This window comes from Enhydra lutris, unplaced genomic scaffold (genome assembly GCF_002288905.1).
Source record: "Enhydra lutris kenyoni isolate GAN:26980312 unplaced genomic scaffold, ASM228890v2 scaffoldscaffold17, whole genome shotgun sequence".
In the NCBI taxonomy this organism is placed as follows: domain Eukaryota; kingdom Metazoa; phylum Chordata; class Mammalia; order Carnivora; family Mustelidae; genus Enhydra; species Enhydra lutris.
In genome coordinates this window covers 18,299,533-18,315,098 of record NW_019154101.1, presented here as the reverse complement: position 1 = coordinate 18,315,098, position 15,566 = coordinate 18,299,533, and the positions used below count along the sequence as shown (strand labels likewise).

At 34.0% G+C, this 15,566-nt stretch overlaps 1 protein-coding gene across 1 annotated transcript in view; it reads left to right on the top strand.

Moving 5' to 3' along the window:
• The window catches only part of LOC111147752 (triadin), a 296,121-nt gene that overhangs the window by 23,019 nt on the left and 257,536 nt on the right, over positions 1-15,566 (top strand). Inside the window, 2 exon segments of the mRNA XM_022503974.1 lie at positions 828-995; positions 2,068-2,100. Coding sequence (XP_022359682.1) covers positions 828-995; positions 2,068-2,100 — 201 coding nt within the window.

Here is a 15,566-nt window from a genome sequence, read left to right as displayed (position 1 = left end):
TTTTCATGCAATTAAAATGAGAAGGACAACATTTTAGAAATACTTATTATGTCTATTTGCTTGCATTTTTATTTTTTAATCTTTCAGTTCCCAAATAGTTTCTATTTCTCAGGATATTAAAAAAATGGAAGATTTATAGACTTCAGTTTTTCCTAATTCTATCTACTAAAGTTACTAGAAATTTATATACTTCTAATTTTCAGGTACTGGGATGCCTAAAAAGAAAAAACAAAGTGAATCTAGCTGGAACCTGATATGAATACTACCTTGACAATTCCAGATTTTTACTGATACACCACAAGTTATAATAAATGGATCTATTAGTCTTACTTTAGTCACAGCTACTTAACACTACTTGGCACTTATTGTTTGCCTAAAAAATTTACAGAGCTATCTTCTTCACGACACTTTCCAGTATAAGATGGGCCAACAACGATATCTACTGTTCCTGAGCATCCATAATATAGGGTGTATATTGCAATTTGAATAACATAGATGTACACTATTTCAATCCATTCCTAATTTTGCCCTGTATTAAACTCTTATTTAGATTATAAACTTCTCCAGGACAATTTCTTTCTTGGTAACCCCATAGTGTTTTGTACCGTAAGTATTCAATAACTTTTCTATTTAATTGAATACACATGGATACTGTAACAAAATATAGTTTCTGTTTCTGAGCACCCCAAAAAATTGTAGCCAAGAGACATTTACATTTATAAAATTGACATATTTTGTGTCAAAGGCACAAATCAGGATAAATGGCTCTTCTTAGTTTTTGGGGGGAATGACTGTAAAATTTTTCTCTTGTTTTGAATTACTTTTAGCGAGCTCTCTTTCCAAGATTGGCTCAGATCCTCTAAAACTTGTGCATGATGCTGTGGAAGAAACCACGGACTGGGTCTATGGCTTCTTTTCTTTGTTGTCTGACATCATCTCGTCTGAGGGTGATGAAGAAGATGATGATGATGATGGGGATGAGGACGCTGATAAAGGTACAAAGAGCATAGAGACCCACCTAACTTCTCAGAACAATATTAGATAGGCATTATAGTGGTTTGCTTAAGTTTAAACACAAATGAGCGCTTGGGTCAGGCTAAACCAAAATGAATACGATTCTGAGGTTTAACAGCATTATTGACAGGCTGCCAAACTCAGTAAATAGTCCCTATTTGGCTTTCATTTTATAGCTCATCTGTCATTATGGCAAAGATATCAGAATTAAATACTACCATTTGGGTAGGATTATAGTAGAAAGGGTCTACTATAAAGGGTCAAACTCACAATAGAACCTCACATCTATATGCTTCTTTGGGGAGAAAATAGTAGCTATTTCTCATGTTTATCCTTAGGAAGACTGAAATAATAACAATAATTGATAGGCATATGTTCTATACATGTAAGTCATATTCATGATCAAATAGAAATCAATTCTACTAAAATTGTAATCAAAAATAAACTTAATGAGCCAAATGGAGGTGTAGAATGGAGGGACATTATAAACATCACAATGATTACACAACTAACCTATGTACTCTCTCATATATATTAATAAACAAAAGGAAATAAACCCCAACCAAACATAAACTACTATTGAATGGATAGAAAAAAACAAAGAACAAAACCTTATGATTCTATCTTTTACATGACATTTTTGAGGGTCAGCCTTAGTCATCAGAAATCATGTATTCAGTCATGACTACCAGGAAAGCTGTTATTACAGCCCTTTCTCTGACTTTGTCTGAATTTGTGTTTGTTTGGCCCCAGCGAGAGGTCAAGATGAACAATAGAGAACTGAAATGAACATGATATACGGACTATAATGTATAATTTGGATTGCTGCCATGATTTTATTGAACTCATAAAAGCGAAACTATCTCACATAAATGTACATAAACAAAGTTTATACTTAAAAACTGGAATTTGGGAGGCAAAGTAATATAAGAACTACTAATGTCAAAACTAATAGATGGCTTTTTTAATGAACAAAAGAAAATGGGAAAAGAGAGAGGCAGTATTATTCAATGCTAAAAGTTTTTCTAATTTACTGTTTTTGTCTTGGTTTAGGAGAAATAGAGGAGCCTCCCTTGAAACAAAAAGGTCGGTCGTTTTCACCTTTAAAAAAATGTGGTAATGTTGTTCTTCAGCATGATTCAAATATATTTTACATGACTTGTAGCCTTAATTTATTTTTAATGTACAGTTTTTGTTTAATGACTAAATTGAGATTTATAGTTAGGTGGAGAAATACTTGATTCTCTCCAATGAGACTGACCGCACTATTTTTCAGTTGATTATTTAATTGATGCCCTCTTTAGTAGATGTGCAAATCCATCTACACACAGAGTCATGTGACTTGGAATTGCAGGAATGAAGAGTGAATTCTGTAGCCTCAGAAATGGCCCAGAAGGTGATGATGCCCATGATTTTTATTCTCACTGTGGCCAGATGTATTGATTTTAAATTTTTATTCTTTTCCTCCTTATTTTATTTTCACTATTAATATTCTTCATCTTTAGGTGATAAGTAGGGGACAGGGTGTGTGAAACAGTATGGAAAAGAATAATCTTGGAGGCAAAGACCTATCCTGTCAGTATGTATCATGATGTATCATCCCAAAGGAATAAGGTTACCTGGGTGTACTTGGATGTGGAAGAGACAGATTTCTTGTAGAAATATATTTGCTAGGATCTTCCATAACTGACTGGGATGATCACAAATCCAAAAGATGGAAGCAATATGACTAGAAAAAAGGCGTATAGCTATGGGGCAAGAGCCTCACAGGGGCAATTATTTTTATAGGGAAGAGTAAGAATTGTCTAGAAGGGACAATAAGGAGAAGGGATACCATTCCTGAGTATAGCTGCTATCAGAGAGATACAGCCAGCACATAGCCAGACTTGATACAGTTTGTGATGTTTTACACACAAGCCTGTGACGCAGGCTTTTGGGAGTGTTTACTCCAGGGGAGAATTTGCTGGCTTCTGTTGCTATCTGCTTAGACCTACTGTAGATGCAAACAGTGGGATCTAAATTGGGAGCTTCAGCCTTGTCTGAGCAGATGATGATTATCTCATTATCTGGGGCAAAATCCACTTAGTGTGTGTTAATTTGGAAAATTTGAATTTGTAACTTGTCCAACAAATGAGAGCTAAACTAGTGAAACCCAAATGTGGGAAAGCTGGAAACGAAAGTATTTAGGAAGTTATCAAGAGGAGAAGACAGGTTTCTTGATCACAAATCCAGGATGAGAACTCAAGCTGTAATTCTGCCATCAAATCCAGGTTTAGGATAAACTTCTTGGGGTTAGAAATAGTTTTTTTAACAGATGACCTCCAGTGGATAGTGCCTAGAACATAGTAAAAGTTTAAGCTAATGAGTTACTAGTCATTATCAGGAAACAACAGTCTATGTATAATGTGTATTCCAATTGGAAATGGAAGAGAGAAAAGCAAATATTTTTTTACTTATAAAGTGAATTCTATAGGACTATCATAAGATCATATTGTCCATAAATCACTACCTAGAATTCAGTAAAGAATCTGTTCTTTCCTTTTGATTTGAATTTCCCTATAGGATTACTTCAAAATTGTTTCATGTAATGATTAACATAAAGTGCAGATCCATACAAAGCTGATTATTATTCTCCAAATTATTGCCTTGTTTTATAAAATCAACAGAAAACTATTAAATAGTTGTTAGGGATACTTTTGAAAAAGATGTCAGTGATGTTCGTTAGTTAAAACAATCTAAATGATATATGTATTTAAAACCGTGTACCCTGGGGCGCCTGGGTGGCTCAGTGGGTTAAATAAAGAGTAAATGAAACAAGATGGGATTGGGAGGGAGACAAACCATAAGTGACTCTTAATCTCACAAAACAAACTGAGGGTTGATGGGGGGAGGGGGTTGGGAGAGGGGGGTGAGGTTATGGACATTGGGGAGGGTATGTGCTATGGTGAGTGCTGTGAAGTGTGTAAACCTGGCGATTCACAGACCTGTACCCCTGGGGATAAAAATATATTATATGTTTATAAAAAATAAAATTTAAATTAAGAAAAATAAATAAATAAAGCCTCTGCCTTCAGCTCAGGTCATGATCCCAGAGCCCTGGGATCGAGCCCCGCATCGGGCTCTCTGCTCAGCGGGGAGCCTGCTTTCCCCTCTCTCTCTCTGCTGCCTCTCTGCCTACTTGTGATTTCTGTCTGCCAAATAAATAAACAAACCTTTAAAATAAAGTAAAATAAAATAAAATAAAACCAAGTACACTAATGTCTTGAAGGATTACTAAAAGAATTGACTTAAGATCATCCAAATATATTTTTTTAATAATATTACTCACTAAGTTGCATGAGAAAATGGACATCTAAGGAAACATCTTATATATCCTATCTTGGGTATAGAAGCTATGCAATAATGAACATTGGTTGAAGTGGAGTGAAGGAAATATATTTCATTATAATTATTATTTTTTTACTTATAAGCTTTTCCATTGTAGTGTCATAGAGGCAATGAGAATTTTAAAGCAGTATGTAATATTTTGCAGAACATTTCTAATTATATTCTATGTTTAAAAGTGTATTTTAAGTATTATTATTAGAGAAAAGATGCTATCTATGAGCTTATCCCTATTTTATGATGGATTTTTAAAAACATTTTCATATTTAAAAATTGTGCTTTAAGAAGTATACATTTTTTGGTAATCTAAAATGACAGTGTCCTAAACCATTTCATTTTCATCCATTTAAATGACCTTCTATTGATCTCCTCATGAAATACTTTTCCCTCCCATTCAGATATGTTCAATAATATTTAGCCATTTTACATAACCTAAATTATCAGTCTGTAGTATTGTTTATTTAACTGTCCTGTGTCTTTATGAAGCATTTTATTTAAATGCACTTAAAATGTTAGTTTTATTTGTCCAGTTGCTATTTTCATTGAAATAAAAACTCAACCACCCAGTTATTTATGGGTGGAGTTTGCAGTTCTAAGCTGATGTGGAATGATGGTCTAGTCAAATAATCTCATGGTTGCAGGACTGAGTATTAAACAGATTATTAATATGGATGAAATTTTTGAGTCTGCAATTCTGTGACTTATGTTGTTATATATAAATACAGCTTTAGGGTGTGAGATGTAGTACATAGTGTCTTTGTACATCTTTATTTTTCAGCTTGTCAAAATTTTAAAATAATCTATTCTATTACCAAACACTACATGATGAGCGTCCAAGGCACTGAATCATTATAAAACATTATATTTTATTATATAATTATTCAAAACTTACAGTTATGGAAATCAGCTACCACTGTAAATCTTAGTTGTGTTGTGTATGGTAGGTGCACTTTGATTATTTGGAGTCTCCTGTTGTGTAGCTTCTTCACAGGAAAGTGCACATCACGGATGCTAGTGCCCCACTTTCCAAGGTGTACACAAGTGCCGGTAACTATAAAGGAATGAAATTATATTTGTATGTTTTCCTCAAATAGTTTTGCCTGAAAACACATCTAAATTCATAATAGTACTTCTATTTTATAACATAGAGAAATGGCCTTCACCCATCCTAAAATTGCTGGAATGCTCACCCCAAAGACCAATAGGCCTTTCTACCCAGGCCTGCATACATCTGCTAAAGAAGAATCATGGTGCTGATACACAAGAGCTCTTTTTCTTGATGGGAGGGTCTGACACCAAAGATATGGTGGAGTAGAGGAGACTCGAGCAACGATCAGTTTCATTTAATGACTTTGCCTTTTATTTAGCTGCATAATGTGAAAGATCACATTCCTCTTGAGGAAGAGTCCCATGAGAGCAAAGCAAAAAGAATATAGATAAGAAATACTAAAAGCTAAAAATGCCTTTTAAAAATTTAAATGTAAGTAATTCTTTTCATTTATTCTCAATACTTGCTTTTAGGAAGTGCCATTGGCTTGAAAGAGCACTTTGAAACAACCAAAACAGTGTAGGTTACTGATGCTGATTCTTTTAAATATAACTGGGATATTTTCTGAGACAGCCAAACTTTTAAAGATGCATTGACTAAACCCATAGATACCACCTTTCTGTGATACCTTCCAGATTTATTCTGTATTGTTCAAAAAAGGAATTTAAAACATACTTTATATAATTACATTATAGAACATTTAATCTAATTGTAGTCAAACCTTTCTATTTCATCTAATGTAAGATGTTTAATATTTTGTATCTCCTATTGACAAAAAATCATATGCTATTTGCAGAACCAATTTCCTCTCTCTATATACATATATTAAAGTACATATGTATATATGCATAATACATTATGCACCATTTGTTATTTATATGTATTTTTTACCTCCTATTAATAAAAAAATATAAAACTATATGCTAGCTATTGGTTTTAAATGCATGTATATATATGTAAATGTATATATTTAATACATATTCTCTTTTACTTGATAAGTATACAATTTTAAGATAGCTTACAAAATTATCAAAATTATTTATTTTATATTTGAGTGTTACTTATTTAGTCCCAAAAGCAAAACATTAGAATTTGATATCCCCCTCACACATATATTGCTGAAATGTCAAACTCTTTATCATATCTTAGTTTCACAAAGAGTTCAAAATTCTACCTATTTATTACATGACGTTAGTACAAATAAAATAATTTACAATAGAATATTGGTTTGTCTTGTTTTTATAACTTATTTTCTAAAATAAATTTATTATATTAAATCTACCTCATTTTAGTCTTTTCATCTACTTTTAATAACATATCTTCCAGGTGTGTTGCAAAACTTATTCTTTCTTAATAATTGTCTAAAGATGCAGACTAAAACTTTTTTGAATTACAAAACAAAATTACAATTTTTGAGAGAGGTAAATTTGATTTGAGTAAGAGGTTTGAAAACAAAGGCTGGTTTGCCCATTAGCTAACATGACAAACGTTTTTATAAATAAAGTGAGTAACATCCAAGGTCTAGATGAAATATACCTAAAGCAAGATTTACATGGAAAAGTACATAAGACAGTATCATTTTTATCCAAAATCATTACCATGTGCAATGTTTTGATTTTTCTTCATCCTTTCTGAGTATATTGGTTGGTTACGCAAGGTACTCCTGAGTGAAAGTAGTAAAAATATCTAGCAGTCGTTTGGTGGGTCTGATAAAATCACTTTATGTCCAGGAAATTCAGAAAATGAATGACTCTCAGAACAGAGTAACAAACTTTTGTGTGTTTTTCAAATTTTTATTTCCAATGTAACTGAAGAAGTCATTAGTCAGTTACTCAGCTCAGAGATCATTGAGAATAAATTCCTTATTGATTCCCTATGTCATTTTACCATTGCTTAGAAGAAGATTAAAAACAATAAATAACATTATCATAATAAAATCGTCATCTCTGTGTATGTGTTGGTGCACGTGTGTGTAGCTCTATATACATGTACATGCATAAATCGTATGTATGCATGTGTGCATATATGTTCATAAGGCTTCTCAACCTTTGTATCTTTAAAAGTAAACAAGGTTATATTTGTCATCTTATCTAATTCCATCTGTAAATCATATTCACAAATACATGAACTAATTAAAGTTGTATGTATCCCATAGAGAGCAATGACTTTCCAATAAAATTTAAATTTTGTTTTTCAGGTTTAATAATACTTTAATGAAAATTTGTAAAATATCAACCTTCATATTCCTATAATCATAGGATATGAAAGAAATCCTTAATTTCAAAATATATACTTTTTTTCTAAAGAAGTGGATAGTATGGTCAAGAAAAAAATCCCAATCATAAAAATATATTGTTCTTGAATGAAATTTTATGAGGGAAATGGAATGAAAATATGTATGAATTCAAAAAGAAAAAAGAAAAGATATACAATTTCCAGATGTTAAAAAAGCTTGTTTGTTATTTTAAATCCATAATGAAGAATCTCAGAATATTGTGGTATCATCCATGATGGATGGACCATCATCAGGTCCATCATCAGGTCCATCAACCCCATTTTTTTTTAAAGATTTTATTTATTTATTTGACAGACAGAGATCACAAGTAGGCAGAGAGGCAGGCAGAGAGAGAGAGAGAGGAGGAAGCAGGCTCCCTGCTGAGCAGAGAGCCCGATGCAGGGCTCAATCCCAGGACCCTGGGATCATGACCGGAGCCGAAGGCAGAGGCTTTAACCTACTGAGCCACCCAGGCACCCCATCAACCCCATTTTTTAACCAGATGAAACAATTTTATTTTTAAAAGTCAAAATTTATAATAATCTATTAATTGTACTTTTTAAACTTATGATAAAAAATTTAGAAGTTATATTCAAAATATAGAAGGAGATATAGTTTCCCAAAATTTTCTAAGGTAATGTCAAAGGAAAAATAATTAAAGTTTCTGTAATGAAAATGAAAATTTTGTGCTCTGGATGACCTAAGGATTCCTTCCGAGTGAGAACAGAGGATGAAGGCCCAAGGTTCCACCATAGTCAATAATCACTTAAATCACCTTAAATAATCACTATTTCAGAGCACTGACATGTTTTATAACTTCAGTAAATTTGTTTTTCAATAAACCTTTTTCAAGTGTTTTCTACATGCTAAGCATGCTAAGCATGCTAAGCAGAGGAGAACATATAAGTCTTTGTGTACAGCATTCCCAAAAGTTCACAATGAATGTTTGTTAATAAGATAGTAAATAGGGGCTCCTGGGTGGCTCAGTTGGTTAAGCATCTCCCTTCTGCTCAGGTCATGATCCCAGATGCTTGGGATGGAACCCCACCTTGGGCTCCCTGCTCAGCGGGGAGTCTGCTTCTTTTTCTCCCTCAGCCCCTCCCCCACATTCATGTTTGCTCTCTCTCTCTCTCTCTCTCTCACTCTCAAGTAAATAAATAAAATCTTAAAAAAGTATGATAAAAAATAAATGACTGTAATGGAGATTTCTTGTGATATGCCTAATAAAGTTAATTATTCCATACTAATAACAGAATCAACGTAAGATTGCAAATGAGTCAAGGACTATCTTATTTAGTATAATGTACTGAAAAAACCTTATTGAAGAGTTTAATGAATAGATGAGTAATTCAGATAATAAATTAGATAAAATAAATTGGGCATTACATATTTGATAATGATGAGGTGATCATATACAACCAAAAAAGAGGATGAAAATATGAATAACGATAACTATATTGAAAATGAATAAAGTATCTTGGGCAAAAATAGAAATATAATAAAAATACATAAATTTAATTCTTTTAATAATTCATAAATACTCCCAAGTCGAAGCTAATCACAGACTTCCCAACACAGATACAGAGAAGGAGAGATAAAGTAAGGGAGGCAGTGATGGAGGGAGAGAAGGAGGGAGAGAGAGAGAGAGAGAAAAAAATCCAGTATTCTTAAAGCAAAGTTAGACATATAGTTCCATGCATAGCAGGTGTTGCTATTTTTCTGTTTCTTTTTCAAACATAAAGTATTGGTTTATCACAAACCTAGTATGATTTTGCTTTCATATTTCTATATTGGTACTTATGTGATGTTAAATTCTCTGTAAGAGAGTACAATTCTTTAGTGGATATAGAGCTTTTTAAATTTTTTGTGCTAACATTTCCAAGTGTAACCTAATGAATATATTTATCTCCTTTTTAAAGTTTACGCTTAGTTAAACCTTGGTCTGTAGTAACTCTGTTTATAAGAATAATCATTATAGCAGTTATGTCCCTTGCAATATGTAATTTTAGAAGACAATAATGGTCCCCTAACAAGACATTTATAATGTCATTTTCAGACATCTAGATTTAAAGTTCAGAAAGAATAGTTTTAGTCATTTGGATCTATGCACACTCAGTTTTTTGGGAAGGAAGAACTGTTTTTCAATTTCAGAATAGTGGCCTTACATGTTAAATCATGGCTTGCCTTATAGGAAAGAACTAGACGCCTCACTATGTTAGGTTAATTTCCTTGCTTCCTAATTATGTGCTCTTTGAAACAAGGATCTGTCCTCAAGTTTGAACAGGACCCAAGTATCAAGGCTGATATTTAGTGAGATTGTACCTGATGCATGTCAACAGCAGAAGAGGTTCTTCTCTACTTAGAGCAAAACAAATTACATTCTCCTTATAGTCGTGTTTTTAAATTTCCTTAAAGCTCCTTGGCTTGAAAAGAACCCAGTAAATTTAAACTCAGGTCTTCCATTGTGTATTTTTCTCACTTGATTGAAACCCACAATAGCTCTTTGCAGTCAGGGTGAATAAGGAAGAGCCAGGAAATTTGCGCATCATAAATATTCAAGACTTTAGGATTAGGCCATTGAGAAGGTTGTATCACGTCATCAGGAGTAAGATAAATGGACAAGTTTCCGTGCCAGAGATTTCATTGCATCCATCTTTGCTGGCAGCTTCAGTGGCTTACACCAGGCTGAACATTAAGTGCCTGAAAAATATGGTGAGTGAAAAAAGGAGATGAAATGGAAAGGTGACTCGACTTGTTAAAATTCATAGGCTCAGAATATTGGTTACTAGATAGGCCCTAGTAACCTTGTTAAATAGATACATTTATCTTTGGACCTCTTCATTTAGGAAGTGTGGATCCAAACTCCACTCCACAGCTGCAGGGCTGCCTTTTGCCTTGGGCTATACAAGGAACCCGCTGCTTTATCTTTTGCCTGTTTTTCTGATTATCAATCAGACCCACAATGGCAGGTGGACAAAGCCCAGGTGGCAGGCTTGGAAGTTGACTCCCAATAACGAAGTCTAAGGTGGCTGAGGTGAAGGAAGATCTGGTCAGTGATCCAGAGAATCACTTCTTCCTGGGGTTGCAGCTGTAGTGAACTCTGGACCCACTGGGTTAGGCAACTTTTGAATCCTTTTTTTTTTTTTTAAAGATTTTTAAAAGTTTATTTGAGAGACAGCATGAGCAGGAGGAGAGATAGAGAGAGAAGCAGACTCCCCACTGAGCGGGGACCCCAATGTGAGGCTCAGTCCCAGGACCCCTAGATCATGACCCAAGCCAAAGTCAGACACTTAACAACTGAGCCACCCAAGCACCCCCGTGCCTTTCGTATCTTATGCTACTAGAAAGAGCTCATCTCTATCGAGACAAGCAAACTAGAGCCAGGATGATAGGAGGTAAATAATAGTAGGTACAGATAACAATGGGTAAAACCAGAGCCTGAAAGAACATCCCAAAGAAAGCATTGAAATTATTCCTGTGCTGACAAGAAACACCTAAAATGGTTGGGCCAGATTTGAGTTGTCTCAGAGGCACTTCTTATTCACCTAGACGTGGGCGCCAAAATCTGATCTCAGGGTTGCTTCAGTCTTATCTGTAAATCAGATTAGATAAGTAATGGAGAAGCGTATGAGTGAGAAGCTGTTATTCCAGATGCCTTTCTCTCCAGTTATGTAGGTTTCCTTTCTTAAAGTCATAAAAAATGCGGTGTTGGTTGAATACAGATGGCTTAAAGTATTACATCGTCCAGATTATGTATTTTCATTTAGAATGGTTTGTTGAAAAATAAAACAAAATTAAAAAGAAAAGGCAAAACAGAAAACTCCCCAGTATTTCTCAACTCTGTGCATTAGATTCAAATGATGGGAGTCCAAAATTGATTTCAATCTGACTTAATGGAAAGGATACTTCAACAGTTCAAGTGACTGAAAGATACAAGAGTAAAACTGGCTTCAGGAATGGCTGGAGACAGGGTTTTTTGCTGTTGTTGTTGTTGTTCAAGATTTTATTTATTTATTTGACAGAGAGAGAGAGATCACAAGTAGGCAGAGCAGCGGGCAGAGAGAGAGGGGGAAGCAGGCTCCCCACTGAGCAGAAAGTTCCATGCGGGGCTCCATCCCAGGACCCTGAGATCATGACCTGAGCTGAAGGCAGAGGCTTAACCCATCGAGCCACCCAGGCACCCCGTGGATACAGATTTTTTAATAACATGATTTGTACATCTTCTCTCTTTGCTCCTGACCCTGCTTTCCTTCATCTGCTTAATTCTCAGGCAGACTTTCCTCTCCTATTGGCAATTATGATGGCCAGAAGCGTCAGGCCCAAGGTATTTTACTTCAGCAACTCAGGAGAGAAGGCTGTGCTTTTCCTCAACAATTTCAGCAAAAACAATGTAGTTGATTCATTGATTTGTATCGAGTAACACACCCTTCTTAGAACCAATCAGCTGGCCAGAGACCTGCAGCAGGCTCTTTGTCAAGATCTAGGGAATAGACCCACCCTTGGGAGTAAAGAGTGGGGTTGGCATCCCCAAAACTCTTGATACTGAGATGGGAAAAGGATTGGTTCCTGAAACTAGAGGAGATATGCAGTTACAATAATGAATTCTAGCAGGTGAGCCACAGATGTCTTTTTAAGTTGGAACCCCAGATCCCTTCCCACTTCAGATTTACCCAGCCAGAATCTCCAGAGGTCAATCCTTAAGCAGTTGTATTTTCAAAACCTCCTCCATGTGTTTCTAAGTCTCAACCTGGGTGAGAACCATTGCAACCCAAATGATTAATTCTATAAATGAGTGATTTTATGCATTGTGACACCAGGAAGGGAGAGAGTCAAAGTGGATAATTGCACTTATTATTTATACATAGTGACTGCTCTTCTATATAAATTTACCATTAAAAAAATACCAAACCATGAATAACAAAATGCAAACTAGATTAATATCACAGTCACATTGCCCTAGACTATTGTAATAACTATTGACAATTGATGCTCATCAGCTGAACACATCAACATTTTAAACGTAATTGAGATAGACTCGAAGAAATATGATGAGAAGATATTTGCATTGGTTCCCCTTCTGCGGTTAACCTGCTATGGTTAAGTCACTTAACCCCAGTGGCTATCAGTTCTCACATCCATAAAGGAAAGAGGCTGGATTTTACTGATGTCCAGGTTCTTTCTAGCTATAATATTTTGATTAAATTGTGATGTCATATATTAATACTTTTATCAAGAATTTTGTCTGGACTACAGCTTGCAACTCAAAGTATGCTCCAAGCAAGCAGCATCAGCATCATCTGGGAGTGATTTAGGAATGCAGAACCAGGCTTCATCCAGACCAAATGAATCAAAACCTGCATTTTAGAAAGATCCCCAGGCAACTCATTTACACATTAAAATTTGAGAAATGTTGGTCTAGACAGTGGTTCCTACTTCTGACTGTGGTTCTGAAATCACCAGAGAGCTTATTTAAATTGGATACCCCTAAAAGTTTCCTCACCACAAGAGACTAATTGATTAAGTTTGGGCTGTAGCTCAGGAATACATTTTAATATCTCCCCAGATGGCTCTGATGTACAGCCACATTGATTTTGTCTGGTATATCATCAAATATGAAACACACATTCAAACACAGCCCAAAACATCATCCAAATCCATAAAGTCCACCATTGATTATCTTATAAAAGCTATTGTTTGTTATCATATCCTTTCCACCGCATCCTGGCTTATGAACACATGGGAAAAAGTATCTCATTTTATAAATGGAGAAAATACAATTCAAAGAAGAAAAATTGATTAATCTAAGATTGCTAAGTTAGTGACAAAAATGAGGTTGGAAAGTTATCATCATATTTATTTTGAAATTTTTTTGTAGAGGTCAAGACTATCTGGTGTTGCTACTGCTATTTTTCTTGATGAAGTTGAGCTTATTTTACAAAACTCTACCAAGTAACCAAATTTAACAAAATTAAGGTCCAAACATCTTTATGTTTATGGGATTCGACAACCTTGAAGGACACTCTTCTTGATTATTTGTCTATCACTATGTCTGAAGTGTATGCTGACTTAATCACAAACACTGGGTAGCTTTGAGGGAAAGAAAATATTCCTCTTTATGGTCTTCATTGATGGTCAGTAGTGTGCTTTCCTCAAAATGTTATAACTAGAACAGAAAAATTATCAGAAAAATCATAGAAAATACAAATACCTACACATCATTTAGAATGTTTCTCTAAAATATTGAGAATTTAATACAATATTTTCCCATAACAATCCTTACTTAGCCACTAAATAGATAACTAAATAGCCACTAAATAGATAACTAGACTTGCTTGGTTATTCATCATAATTAGATTTTTGTGTCCTAATCACAGCTGACAAAATCTTACAAATCGAGATTCTATGTTCAAACGAATGATTTGAATTTTCAATATTAAAATAAGAAAAATTGTAAAAAGGCATTTCATATTGTCTACTGCTTTGATATATATAGAGAAAATACAATGATAAAAAGCATTCACTGAAATCCACAACACTCATAATAATTTAATAAACTTGGTTGTTAAAGAATCAGGATGGTTGCCTTGGTGACAGAGATTATCTTTTTAACTTCTTGAGTCTGTCATTTTAAAATCTTGAATTGATAATATTTTAAATTTGTTAACAATGTCTTATGTTAATCGAGAAAAATTGTATGCTTTAAATTGGCCATGTTAATCCTAAGTGAAATTATAAATTAATTATTCAACAATAAGCTTTGTTATAAGTAGATAAAAACTATTTATCATAAGTAAAATACATGCAACATACAAAGTAACTCAGAAAGACTTCACTAAAAAATAAGGTCATTCTTAGGAATCATTTAGCACAATCTATTTTACTATGTCCTATTGATTACTGCTGTTAGTGACCCTCCCATTTTTAAGTGCCATGGCCTGTCTTCCCAAATTGTATTTGAAAGTTGATCTCGGAGTCTTGAGGAAATCTGTTGATCTATGATTACCGCTGGAACTGTAGGAGACATAGAGTTAAGACGAGTATATATTGATAAAATTAAACAGTGCAAAGATGAAGATGGAGAATCAAGCCAATGAAATGAATCTTCACTTCTAATTTGGAGAAGTTTTAAAGATTTTTGTCCATTCAATAATTATTTATTCCTATGGGAATACAGAATACACTGTGAGAACCAGAGAATTCTCCCTTACACCCAAAAGTTCCATTTTAAGCTACCAAAAGGATCACTAAAATCTATATTTATCTTCTCAGGTGTCCAGCATAAATATGTATAACAGATGCCAAAATTTCATTATTTCTGTATATAAAATACCATAAGTATATACTCAGACAAGGAAGAATGCAGATGATCATTGAAATACCATATGCCTCAATAGGGAATATTAGAGAGCCATAATAGTACCTAACAGGAAGAACCAAGGGTATAGAAATTTTGGACCCCTTCCTTAAGCTATGTTATGTTGCATGTACTATTTTCAAATCTTGCTCCCAATTACTTCTAATGAAATAGACATGATATTTAATTGTCAACATTTTATTACAAGTATAATATATTCAATTCAGAGTTGTCTTACGTTTTATATAAACGTCTATGAGAAGTTTTGAAATACGGCAAAGTGTACTTTGTAACACTAAATTAGTGTTAGTACTAGTATTGAGTACTGTTATTTAAAAAAATAACAGTACTCAATACCCTTACTTCGATTATTATATAGCTTTTCAGTGTTCCAGAGAGACGTTATAAAAAAATCTAATTTTTGTACAAGTGTTACAGCTTCAGAATAACTTTCACAAATTATTTTATTTCCGCAAATAGTAAAATTCTGC